Raw genomic sequence first — 13974 nt, forward strand, 5'->3', positions numbered from 1 at the left:
TTACTGTCAGCTAACATCTTAAAAGAAACAATGAAGCCCATTGGTATATTAACATATTTAGCTGGATTTGATTAACACAATAGAATATTGTCTCCATAATTATGGCTAGACTCCAGTGATACATAAACAAGCAAGTTTGGCAGAATTTTCATCAGATGTGCCTTTGCTTGAGTTTTTTTTTGTTGAAAGCACAGCTTGTTCTAATACGCACAACGCAATTCCTGAAGGGAAAGTCTGGGATTCACTTGAACTTGGGATACGACAGGTAAGAACATACATCAAGTTGTGCGCTCTTAATTAGCCCACTGGAGCTGCTATATGTATTAGATGCACTGACTTTTCGTGGCCAAGTATATCGTGGCCATTTTTACCATTACTTGAGCAAAGAATAGGAGACCTATGAGAAACACACTGCGCATCCAAGGGCTGCTTGGAATTTTATAGTTAAAGCATACAGAGAATTTTGGCACCAGGCTCTACATTTTTAATGTTACTGCTTAAATTCTTCAAATAAAATTGCAGAAATACGAGATCCACCATCATCTGACAGAGAAAGTGCTTTGCAGCTTGCTGGATGGATGGATTCTGAACCAGACTCTACTAGGTACCTCTTAAGAAATGTGACCAATGTTGTCTTGGTCATCAGTAGCTTCAGAACTTCTGCTTCTCTTTTATTCCCCTTCATCGATCATGTTCATCTTACTTATTTATACATTAGATTCCAAAAAAAAATTAAATTCTGATTTCAGTTTTTATTCTTTATTCTTTCCTTGTTTTCAGCTTTTAACATCAAGTAGAACTAACAGAGAGAAGCCAAGGGTTTTTCTTGGTTCACAGTCTCCTCAAAGCCTGCTTTAGATAGACGACGAATCCACAGAAACGGACATCCTCAAGCATGGTTTACCAATGAAAGAATTTGGAGATTTTAACCAGGGGACAAAAGATTTACCCTGAATGAACAACACCCCATGTTTGAACAAGGTAAAAACCTGTTTACAGTGGGACTTGGTAAGGGGCAAAACCCCTCTTAATGAAATAGACACATTGGAACAAGATCAATGAGACATTTTTAAAATATAGACATACAGCACATAATAGGCCCACAAGCCCATTTTGCCTTATTGACCCGTACCCCCAGTACATTTTGAAAGGTGGGAGTAATTCGGAGCAGCCCATTCAGACGTGGGAGAATGTTCAAAATCCTTATAGCAGCATCAGATTCGTATCCCGATCCTGGTCACTGGATCTGTGACTGCGTTGTGCCAATACTTCCACGTCCCTTGAAGATCCCATCCTATCCGTAGCTGAGGATGACGTGCGTGCTGTCTTCAGGAGAGTGAACTCAAGGAAATCATCCAGCCAGACGGAGTACCTGGCTGAGTATTAAAAATAGTTCCTGACCAACTTACCAATGTATTCACAGGTATCTTCAATTTCTCACTCCAGCAGGATGTGGTACCCATCCGTTTCAAACCGGCGTCAATCATACTGGTGCCCAAGAAGAGCGTAATAACCTGCCTTAATGTCTATTGACCAGTAGCAGGTTAGTGTTGAACCATATCAGCTCCTGTTTGAGGTACATGGAAGAGGGCTATTGTCCTGATGTAAGTGCAGGTAGAATAATAGCATGGCAAAAACTAGGTGGGGTGAAGTGCTGTAATGTTCTATGGTTCTATTTCCAATACAAATGGAATTTCAGGTCTCCTCATATGAACTCGAGATGGCATCGAAGCAGGATCGCAAAGAAAGAAATTTTTAAAAATCACCAACGGGAATAACATCACAAAAATTGCAGATGTTGGGAACTTGAGCAAACAATGAGCAGCTGGAGGACTCAGTTCCTCAAGCAACTCATTGTTTGACCGATTGAGAGGGAAAAAAAATGATATTTAAGATGGTGCTGCATGCTTTTGGAAACAACTGTCTTGTGCAAATCGGTGGAGGAAAATGTACAATTGCTTGTCAATTCCCAACAAGTTGACATTTAGCTACTAAAGCTTGACCAAGACTTTATTTATATTGCAATAATATTTCTCGTCATGCAGCTAGATTCAGCTTGCTTGGTCTTATATCAGGTTGAAAATAATGGCGACTCTGTCCTCAGAAGTCAAGAATCTCATTGGAAAAGAGTAGGACATTCAACACTTGAGCTTGCTTTGCAACTCAATGAACTACCTTGGATAAATGTGCCTGTCTTGGTTGTGTATCTCTTCAGTGAATAACATCTTTGAACTTCTGTTCAAATTTAAAGCCTGATTGTCACCTCTCATCCTGCTAAATGATTTGAAACTTTCATTTGCAATGAAAATATTCTTTAAACTAATGAAGGTTCATAAGAGACCAAAACTTGAAAAGCAAAGCTAGGTTGATCAAGGTACAGTTTTTGTCGGAAGCCCTGACTTGGAGTTCTGAATAACGTTAAAAGAATAATGAATTACATTCATTTTGTTGGTGGAAAAGATTGTGCCAGGTTTGTTAAGGTCAATATTCAAGAAAATGTGTTTTTTAAATTTAGAGTAGAGCTGCACCAAAATCAGAGAACGTGTAAACAAGAACCTCCCCATTTCAAGGGTAATATGAAAGCAGCCCCGAGAGATGTAATAATTTGCCTAATTTGAGAATTCCGGGAAATTATGAGCTGCAGAAGGCGGCTGTGTGAACATTTCAATCACGAGATGAGCACGCGGATACATCTGCATGAGAGAAGGCAAGCAAGGGAAGGCATTCCAGGTAGAAATGAACACGTTGATGCTCTCAAAGATAAAAACCAACGGAACTATGACACAATTACAGCCAAATAACCTTCAAAGTCTCCATAATTGGATCAGCCTTTAATCAACAATAAGCAGGCAGAAAGTATTCAGATGCATCCAACTTAGGTCCAGATTACTGCGCTGAGAAACTAGAATGGACAATTAGACTCAACATGCATGCAATAATCAGTTCAGAAAAATCTGGTTTTGGTTGTAAAGCACACACTAAAGTCATCAATCATTCAGTGACAATTGAAGCTTCCTGTTTAAACCCTTGTGTATATTGCTAGCTTTGAAGCATTCTGTTAAACAATGGACTAAAGGCCACTTCACATTTTACTGACTTTCTGGAACTCAGTCATACTCTACTAAATTCACTGTTTACCCTTGAGGAGTATTGATCTCACATCCACAAAAAATATTTACTCAGACTTTTCCAGCCGAGTAAAGCAATCACACAAATCAACACAAAATATACAATAAAAGGGAACCCTTGAGATCTGGGAGAGACAGTTTTAAAGAGTATCAGACAACAAAGGCAAGAGGGAAATGCACAAATCTACACATTTTTTGGTTTATATGGGGATATTGAGAAATCACAGCTTTCATAAGTTCAATCAACCAACCCAATTTGCACAAATGTCGATTTCAGATGTTGAAGTACATAACCAAATTCAAAGAGACCTTAAGTACAACTGTTTCTCCTAAGCAAACCTCATCATGTAGAGTGATGTGTAGGGTACAGATGCGCACTGCAGCTCAAAAAAACCTAAGTTTTGAAGAAGGATGGAAGATTGCAAAATAGCATCAGTAAAATTAAAAATACTTTTAAAAGTTATTTGCATACTTTTGTTAATTTCAATCTATTAAAGCATACAAACTTGAGGCTAATTTTAATTTCCATGTCTTTGTCTTTGGCTTGGCTTCGCGGACGAAGATTTATGGAGGGGGTACCCCACACCAAGCTATCGGGTTCACAGAATTGCAATATTTGGAAATACTCGGTTATCTTTAGATTTGATATCATATGTATGATTGTTCAGATCTGAACATTGTTCAGATTAATAGGAGTTAGTAAGAGAAATATATACATATGATCATGCATTGTCTAAAGATAAATGTGTATTGGCATAGATTGGATTTCTATTAAATCACAAGCTTTTCCAAAATGGAATGGAGAAGCTATAACTCAACTTTGTTATTGTTGATTCACTGTAGCTCTCTCACACAGTCCAAAATAGATCAAATGAAGATGTGGAACCACAATATAGCTATCCCACACACCCAGATGAACAGTATTAATTAAAATAAAACAGAAAATGCTGGAAACACACAGGAAATCAGGTGGCATCGTGGAAAGAGAAATAGTTAACAATTAATGTTCAGAATCCTTCATCAGAACTGGGGATAAAAAGAAACAAACGAGGTGAGATAGCGGGAAATGTAGGGGAGAGAAATGGGTGAAACCAAAGGAATTTCTCGGATATGGTGAGATTGGGTGATCTGTGATAGTGAAGGGGCAGATAAAATTAGATAAAACTTTGTCCTTGCAGCAGGTTAGAAGGACGAAACAAAATAAAAAGCAACATCTGAGCCCAAAATAATGACGAACAAGCATGGGCATTCCCTATATATATAAAAAGAAAAAAAGTCATCTGAAGTTGGAGAGTTCAATATAGAGTTTTGAAGGCTACAACGTGACCAGATGGAAGATGTGGTCATACTCAAGTAACAATGCAGAAGGTCTCAGGTGAGAGTAAGAGTGTGATGGTGAATTAAAGTGTCAGCAGCTGGAAGCTGAGACTCACTCCTGCACTGGGACTCCGCAAAGCGATCACACAACTTGCCAAGTTTCTCCAAATGTAGATGAGGCTACATTATCAACATGAAATGCAGGATACTAGATGTACCACTGAATCACTGCTTCACGTGAAAGGACTTTTTGAGTGGGAAGTAGGGTGGACATTTCCACATTTCCAAAATGGATGACATGCAGGGTCAACATGAGAAAACTCTCAATTGGTGGGGGGGGAAGGGGACGCACCAGGTTAAATGCAGCATCCCGGCTGTGTGTGGCCATGTTTCTTCTTGCGTGAATGCGCTAGTACCGGCTGGTGCACACGCAATGGATTGAAGTACTGGGGCCACTTGCGTCACTTTCCCCTCCCTCTGACAGAAGTGATGCGAGTGGCTCCGGTACTCCAATCCATTGTGCATGCGCCAGCCAGCACTAGTGAATGTGTGCAAGAAGAAACATGGCCACGGACGGCTTACGGACCCCGGAACTCTGCATTTAACATGGTAAGTGCCCCCATTCTGCCCCGACACCCCCAAATGGGGGACAAATTAACGTCCGGCTTGAGGTGGCACCAGACAGAAGACAGATTACTTAAAAGCCAGAACGTCCAGCCATCCTAGTGGGAAGAGGTTAAAAGACACGTATTGTGACTCCTGTAATTGCATGGAGGAATGTAACCTAGCAGGAAGTTTAAGGTGGGACAGAGGAGTGAACTAAGGCATTGTAAAAGGTAAGTGAGGGGAATGTGTTTGGTGGTAGAATCTTATTTGAGCTTGCAGAAATTGCAAAGGATAATGCAAAGAACAATCCGATATTAACCATAAGTTAATACAAAGCAGAGATGTAAAGGTGGCTTCTTTTACTGACAAAAATCCAACACAGCTGCTATCTAGAGATTAGGTTTGATCCTTTCAAGTAGTTCCATATGACTTATAACAAGATTGAGGGCTTCATTTACAGTTTTCTTGATGGGGGCCTAAAAGATCAAATTACACAAGTTTCTAATGCCAGCCTTGATTTCTCCAAAGGCACAATATACTAGTAATAAATAGTTAATGTTTTTTCACTTACAGTTTCAAATGTAACTCATTGCCTTCAAAGTCTGCAATCTGAGAACACTGATAGCCATTGACCAGAAACTTAAAATAAGTAATTAGAGATATAGAACAATGGGAATAGGCACTAAGACCTGAGTCCATGCCTGTCATCAAAGCACCCATTTTTACAATAATCTCACCTATTTTATTCTCTCCAATTTTCTATCAACATCCACCACCTCAACTCTTAGCCAAATTCTACCAATCATCTACGCACTAAAAACAATAAACGGCCTAATGACTGACCAAATGCTCGCCCTTAAGTCAAGGGAGGAACCTTGAACACCCAGAGGAACCCAAACGGTCGTGCAAACTCCATATACACCACAGAGGAAGTCAGGATTGAACTCGGCAGACTGAAATTGTGCGACTTGCAGCTCCACCTCTCTTGACCGAACCAGGCTCACGTTTGTCATTCAGGTCAAGTACTCAAATTGCTTAGGTGAAAGAGCAAATAATTTTACTTGTGGACTGATTGGCATTCACTACTCAATCAAACTCTCCAAAAAGACAGCTGCTCCACTTGCATACTTCAGTGGAGAATGCGACTAGTACAGAAGGATCAGCAATGATGCACGACATAACGTACATAATGACAAGGGAATAAGTGTAAGTGGTGGTTAAGGCTCCACATCACCTAGATATTGCTTGTGGGTTGACACACACTTTAACAATATTCAACCTACATTCGTATTTTAGTTTGCCATGTCAAACTTTTCAAATTGACCTCACATTCTAATTCAGGTTCTCTCAGCCCTACAAATCCTCTACATTATAATAGGGAATGACTGAATTGTCACACAAGATTTACAAGACTCATGCTAAAACAAAATATCAAGTAAGAACCACAATAACATTTTGCTACTTGAAGTCTTTTGCTATTTTTAAACAATAAAATTTTTTAAAAGTTTGGGTTACAGTTTATAAAAGAAACAGAAGAATCCAGCCCCTATGGGTATTATAATACCTCGGGATTCAGATGGTTTACATTACTTTCAGCTAGGATTGCGTTAATATCGCAAAACAAACATTACCATCCTATTGAGAAAATTCAGGGAAATTCATCTCACTCTGTGTAACATTTGTGACAATTCTCACAAATATTCTTATTAACCAATTAGTGCAATCTGCTTACCAAGAGCTGTAATTTTGCACAGTAAGTTCTGGAGTTAGTAAGAATACCAGGCTAACTGACAACAAATCACTGGTCTACTCTGGAGAAGGCTACGAACGTCAAAATATCATTTAAATCCGGTGTTCCTTTTCCACTGGCACCCTGTCCTGGGAATTAACTAGGAACTTACTGGGATGGAGTCTAGTGGAAAAGGAACATTGTCCAAATGCCGGTGTCAAATGATTTCATTTCATGCCAGGGATTAACTGTCTATACCCCTACTCATACCTCCGGCGTTTGCTGGCACCGACACATTGATAAAACCAGTGGAAAAGGGACAGCAGAAAGTCGCCCATTTCCAGTTGAAGGTAAAACTCTCCGATCCCTGGGGATGAGTTGTGTTCAGTGGAAAAGCAATTAGTGTCCCAGTTAAGGGTAGCCCAGTGGAAATAGCACAAAGGGCTTCCTATCCCAGGACACAGCACAGCCAATTAACTGGGATGCCAGTGGAAAAGGGTAAATTGAAAAGCTTCTGCACCACATAATTCCTTTAGTCTTTGATGGCTATCCATATTATGCAGTATCCAAACATGTAATCAACTAGTGTATATGCACCATTAATAATGTGATGTACCTGTAAATACAATAGCAGTATTTTGTCCATCTAGGGTAGCAAATACAACATCGAGAATATTAGCATAAATTGTTCAATTATTTTTAAAACCCTGTGGAAATGGTAACAACATTGACTGCACAAAGGCCATCAGGATAATGTAGCAATGTTGTTAACAGAGGTAATTAATTAATTATTATGAATGCAAATATTCCATAAAAGCACGATGGACACTGAAGTGAGCCTGGTAAATGCTAGTTGCATCTCACATTCTGCTCTTTGGAATGGTAAAGATGAAAGGAAATGGAGGTTAATTCGCCCATTAACACAACCCCAGAAAACTGATGCAAAATAGAATTTTCAGAGAAAGACAGAAAAATGACCAAAGTGTTGTTAATAATCAATGCAAAACCCTCCGTGTTACTGAACCTTCTTGACTCTCAACTGCACTGTGATAAATGGATTTCTTTTTATTACCTGTGGTTGTTCACGGTTGTGGTCTCTCGTACGGCTTGAGCAGTCTCTGAAGCAAAGTCAAGAGCACCAGCCACTGGCTTGGTGACTGTGCCAACGAGCCCCTTTCCCAGGCCAGAGAAAAATCCACCAACACCACCATCTGTTTTCACTCCTTCAACTGTTGAAGTAATAACACTTGTGAAGCCACCCAGGATACCTGTTGTAGAGAAGAGAAATTTTTTAAAAAGTCTATGAATCCCTCTAGAATCACTGAAATATGAGAAACTAAAACTGTAATAAACCAGATGGGTAGAGTGTGGCAGCAATGATGTTAAAATTAAGAGGAACGCTAATGCATGAACACTTAATAAAGTATGATCTGAAATTGAAAACAAGCTTCCTTCCCTATTTTTGTGTAAAGTTCATATTAATACCATTTCAAGCTTTACAACGTTGTCAGTGCCCAGAAATGCAAAAGCTTGCAGAAAGTAGCAACCATAGCCAAGTCCATCACAGGCTCCAGCCTCTCATCCATATCTATGTCAGGTGCTACCATTATAATGGTCTCCCATCAATTGGTCACATCCTCTTCTCATTGCAACCTTTGGGAAGAAGGCAGATTCCCAAACTATAGGTCCACCAACAATTCTCATTTCCAAATGGCTATCAGTCTCTTGAACCTCCCTTACAACACTAACCATAAATTACTCCTGGACTACAAAAGCACTATTGAAACACCACTTTTTTTTTCTTGCACTAACTGCAAATGGAAATATTTTATGGTTATTATCTCTTTCCTTACTGGGGCATTTTAACATGTACTATAATTTGTTTTTAACAAAAATAGTATCTGGCTATAGCAAGCAAGAATTTTGGTGCATCTGGGCCTATTTCCGCACTGTAACTCTGACTACATTGTCCTTTGGTGGACAACAATAAACTCATCATTGTTAAACCAAATCTTTGTTATGAGTATTTATTTCCATACATAATAGTGTAGGGCGACATGGTTAAGCGCAGTGCTATTACAGCACCTGCGAACCAGGTTTGAATCTGGCACTATCTGTAAGGAGTTTGTACGTTCTCTTATGACTGCGTGGGTTTCCTCCAGGTGTTCCGGTTTCCTCCCACCTGCCTCCAAACACATATGGGGGTTGCAGATTATTTGGACATCACGGGCTTGTGTGCTGTTTCTCTAAAATAAAAAAAAATAACTCATGGCATATTATGCAAAAGGATTGATGGTCAGGGCTAATTTAATGAAGTGATACATTGGAAGCCAAGGTCCTTCGACAGAAGCACTGACTTCCCTGCACAGTTAATCTGATCAAGATCAACTTAACTCAAGTCATGGTACCACAGTGATACGGCTTCTGAATCAGCAGCGAGATGTCTAAACTACCTATTCTCAAACCCTTATTTTTGCCTTAGGGCTCTGTTCAAAGTTTACAGGCCCCCTTCCCTGTGAAGCAAAGTTTAGTTAGTTTCTTCTCTATTTTTCTCCTACCGACCATATAAAAACATGAGAAATATTTTATGATTCCAGTCCTTAGTCCCTCCTTAAATGTCCTGTAGCCCCCAGGTATGGCCCCTGTTGAGAATGGCTAGGCAAGACTACTGATTCACATAAAGAAATACAAATCCCACTGCGGCAACCAGGAAATATAGACTCATGTAATAAAATTAATCTGGTTTAATTCCATAATGTGACTAAACTCAGATTGCTGTAATAACCTAACAGGTAAATAAATCTGCCATTTTTAGGTGACTCTGGACTCAGTAATGTGGTTCACTCTTAACTGCCTCTTCAATTCAGTGCCAATTAATGCCAGTGATATCAACATGCTGAAGAAATAAAAGTTTACTCTCGTCTTGAAATGACAAGAAATATTGCAATGACGAAAGGGTTCAATTCAAATTTTGATTTTGTATAAGAGAAAATTTTATTTTGTTTCTTTGTTTGGTGGGAGGGTGGCAGAAGGAACTGTGATGGAGTAGTTAACCCTTTGCATCCTGCTTGATTTTTTTTTCCTCATTGAAAGGAGACTTAAAAACAATGAAAACCCAAAAATGTTGAAGAGCAGGTGAGGTAAAAGTCAGTTGGGGAAACCGCGTCATTAGACCCTCTTCAAGGCGGGACTATTGCACCACGCCGTTCTGTGTAAAAGGTACGAACATGGAGTGGGGGGGGTGTCATTGTAGTCCTGCTTTTAAGATGGCAGTGGAGGTGGTCACAGCGCCGAATTGATGTGGGTGTAAAAAGGGCGAGCTGTCGCATTAGAAGCCAACGCTGTTGTGTTACACGTCACGCCTCTTTTGCTTCCAAGATGCCGGCATGCTTTGTACAATGATATTCTGGGGTAGCATTATGCCGGCACTGTTGGGCTCAGTGCAAAAAACCAAAGCTGGCTTAATGACGGGTCTTCTTTACATTGCAGGATCTCTTGTCAAAAGGGGTATTGTGTTATGTGTCAGCAGAACAAAAGGCGCCTCAGAACTTGTCCATAATTTGACTGCATAGACAAGTTGGGGTCTATAAATTTGTATAAATAGTGAATGATCAGTTTCCTTAGCTAGATTTAAGTGATTTTCCCATTGTGAGATGATGATGGTTCTAAATTGTGTGCTGCGATTGAGAAAAAGGGAAAAACTGACTTTTTCATTACTTGCAAAGAACTTCTGTCTCCAAGGGCAGGACATATGAAAGACATTACAGTGAAATTATTATAGAGCATGACAACTTTGTTGTAAATTCAGCTAGAAAGCAGGCTATGATTGATGAAAGGCTCCATTGTTTAAAAAAAGAAATGCATCTTAAAACAATAGGAACAATAAAATTGCAGCCCGGAAATGGCAAACAAATGATAAACAACTTTACACCAATATCTGTGGACATCGTGGTTGAAAGAAAAACACAACGCTGGAGAAACTCAGTAGGTCAGTGTACTTTATGGAGTAAAGATGAAGATGCATTATCAACTTTCTAGTTGGTTATCTACCTTAATCTTTGCTGTAGTAACTTTACATGATATGGCAGTAATGCAGAAATTTTCCTCATTAATAGTGAAGTTAACTGAGTCTGCCTTCCACATACCATGAGCCAGCCCCTGAATTCCAGCCACAAGGTGTTCACCGCTGGTCACTGCTTGATAGCGAATGGATTCCCGCTCAGCCTGGTGTCTTGTGTCCATTGTCTTTCCCAATCCATCTGATAAAGTCCCAGCAAACTGTTGGAGGCAGAAAAGAAAGCACTGTTCACCAAAAAATGCCCTGCTCTTCCCCACCCTGCATCACAAAAGATCTGATGCAATTACTTGGGAGTTAAATTCTTCCAAAAAACAAAATAATTTGCCCAGTTGCTTGGTTCAGCATTTTTGGGTACATCTTCTGCCTGTATAGTCCAAAATCTGCTGTGACAGCATAATGGTCCCACATTTAAACCAACGAATCAGTATGTTGTGCATACTTCAGAACCAATTCAACAATTGAAAGTTCAAAGTTACTCACCAATCAACAAAAACAAAACCTGATCCAATATTGATGTTATGTGACAAGACCTGTTAAACCGTGCCACACATTTAGAAGGCACAGTGATACTGTGATGGATAGACCTCTCTGCTGGTGACTTTTCAGCTATAGATTTGAGGTGAATGTCCAATTATTTCCTGGATTCAGAACCTAGTTCTAAAAACTGTAAATTTGATGCTTTCAGAATGATTTTATTCCACTGTGTACAAAAATGAATGAGTTATAGTGCCATGAATACAGAAGGGTTAGAACAAATTTGTACATTTTTGTTGGCAATGAATTCCTTAAGTATTTGAGACATGCCAAGGAAATTGCACAAGATACATTTAACCCTTTTTGAGGGAGGTGTTCGATATTCATGAACATCTCAGTCCATGAAAAGACTTGCAAAAGGTGGAGGTTGCGAACAGTCTATCTGACTGATAAACAGATTTCTCCCTTCAGCAGATACCTCCTTAATGGTGACAAACGCACAGAATGATTGCAGTCAGACCTGTTCAGGATTCCTGCACATATTACATAAGCGTTTCATCATGCGCGAGAATGGAGGTTAATTTAGTGGGTAAATACCCTTGTGTGAACAATGAACCCCAAGGTTATAACCTTATTTTAATTACCAGCACAATTTGAGAAGACTTTCACACTCAGAACCCTCACTTGGTCATGCCTTGATCAATGCAAAGGAAGGCTAGTGGGTTTTTGCTGTTCTTGCATCAAAGGCTTTGAGCAACTTCAAGCTGAGGAGAAAACGCCCAAATCCTTTCAACTGTTTTTCAATGATCTGTTATGGAAATTGCCTATTTGCAGATGACTGACAAAGATCCCATTCAGCCATCTTCACAGTTCTTCAAAACTAGACCACTGGGAATGTACTTTGTCCAGTCTTGGAACTGAACAATGCTCACTTGGACAGATTTTTCAAGAGAGGGAGGGGAGACAATCAGAAAACACAAGCAATTTTGAAATGCAATATGACTTGACACAGTGTCCGTTGTTTATTGCTTGTTTGAACAATACAGCCTGTCTGTATTCCAATATGACAACAAGTCAATAGACAAAAAAACAATGGATTGGTTTGATACTGAACCCAGGATGCATCACTGTCAACAGGATTTCACACAAATGAGTCCCTTCTCTCAAATCCGTCCCCCCAAACCCCAATTTCTTAGTTGATACACAAAGAAACATTGGATCTCCAGATCTTAATTTCCTCCCCCCCCCAAAAAAAAGCATAGGTGAAAAGTTCACTTCTTACAAGCCACTCCAAAGAACGCAGTTAATAGTTCAACAACGAAAGTTTTTTTTTACAGATTACTGTTCCAACAGCTGTTCCACATTGTTGCTTTGAGAGTTCAATAGTTTACATGGCAATTATTAAATGCTGAATTCTCCAACAGAATGATTGGGTTACGTTCCAAGCACGGAGACGATATTGTGGTCATAGAAAACCCTCCAGCAAATTTGACAAACAACTATTGGAGCTTCTCGCAGTCTCTTGTGTGGATTGATTCTGAACATTTGCACCATCTCCGACAGGCTAGAAGATCCCAAATATTGCTCCTGCTATGAAAGTTGATTTTTCTTGAGACAGGTGTGGGAGTACCACATTTGATATTAGTTTGATTGGGAGTCAGACCACAAAGTGTCTTGGTTCACACAGTGGTTAAGATCGGAATTTGTTAGAAGCAATACATCCTTCTCTGATGAATTTTAATATTTTGTCTTATGAGACAGAAATAAGAAAATATAGCAGTTATTAACTATGAAAAGCGAGCATGATCCCATGTCAGAATCTCGAGCAAAATTAATCTGAATTTTTAAAAAAACTAAATCGGAGAGGATTTAGTCACGAGACAATTCTCGCTTCCATAATCTTTATACTATTAAGTGTGTTCGTTGACCTTCAATAAAAATGCCCAACATTTTGGTAATGTACTGCATCTTTGACATGTCCTAAAACACTTCACTTATAAAGAATTAAAATGATTTGCTTAGAATAAAATAGGAGTCATTTTGCACTCAGCAACGTCTTACAAGTAGTAGAGATTGATAATGAATCGTAAATGGTCAGTCATTTTCACAGGCAAGGGGAGTCTGAAACGAGAGGTCCTGAAGTTTGGGGAAAGATTTAAAAGTGACCTGAGGGGAAAATACTTCCCCACACAGAAGGTAGTGCGTACATGGAATGGAATGAACGAGTTGTCAGAGGAAGTTGTAGAGGCAGGTACAATTACAATTTGTACATGGATGGGGAAGATCCAGAGGGATATGAATCACATTTCAGTATTCATTGTATTCATGTGTATAACTAAAAACTCTCATCTCAAATGCAGCAAATGTGACTAAGCTCTGGCAGACAATTTGGTCAGCATAGACGAATTGGGCCATTGGGTCTATTTCTGTGCTGTAAGATTCTATGAATCAATAGTGACGTTAGTCATAGCGTTGGCAAGATCTGCCTACTATTCTTCATTTCCCATCTGAATAAGTGGAGCAATCAGATGTCTCATTACAAGATGGACAAGATAATATGAAGACCATCCTTCTCCCTCCACCCCCCCCACCCCAACCATCATGATGGGGGAATAACACAAAAGTGGATAATATGATATTAT

At 39.4% G+C, this 13974-nt stretch overlaps 1 protein-coding gene across 6 annotated transcripts in view; it reads right to left on the reverse strand.

The window, feature by feature from the left end:
* The window catches only part of vps13d (vacuolar protein sorting 13 homolog D), a 234188-nt gene that overhangs the window by 39820 nt on the left and 180394 nt on the right, over positions 1-13974 (reverse strand). For all 6 annotated transcript variants that reach the window (XM_069918981.1, XM_069918980.1, XM_069918987.1 and 3 more), the window contains 2 exons: positions 10926-11058; positions 7853-8048 (listed from right to left, as the gene is read on the reverse strand). In XM_069918981.1, the coding sequence (XP_069775082.1) occupies positions 7853-8048; positions 10926-11058 (329 nt within the window). The remainder of the gene's footprint in view (positions 1-7852; positions 8049-10925; positions 11059-13974) is intronic.

This window comes from Narcine bancroftii, chromosome 2, assembly GCF_036971445.1.
Source record: "Narcine bancroftii isolate sNarBan1 chromosome 2, sNarBan1.hap1, whole genome shotgun sequence".
Taxonomy (NCBI): domain Eukaryota; kingdom Metazoa; phylum Chordata; class Chondrichthyes; order Torpediniformes; family Narcinidae; genus Narcine; species Narcine bancroftii.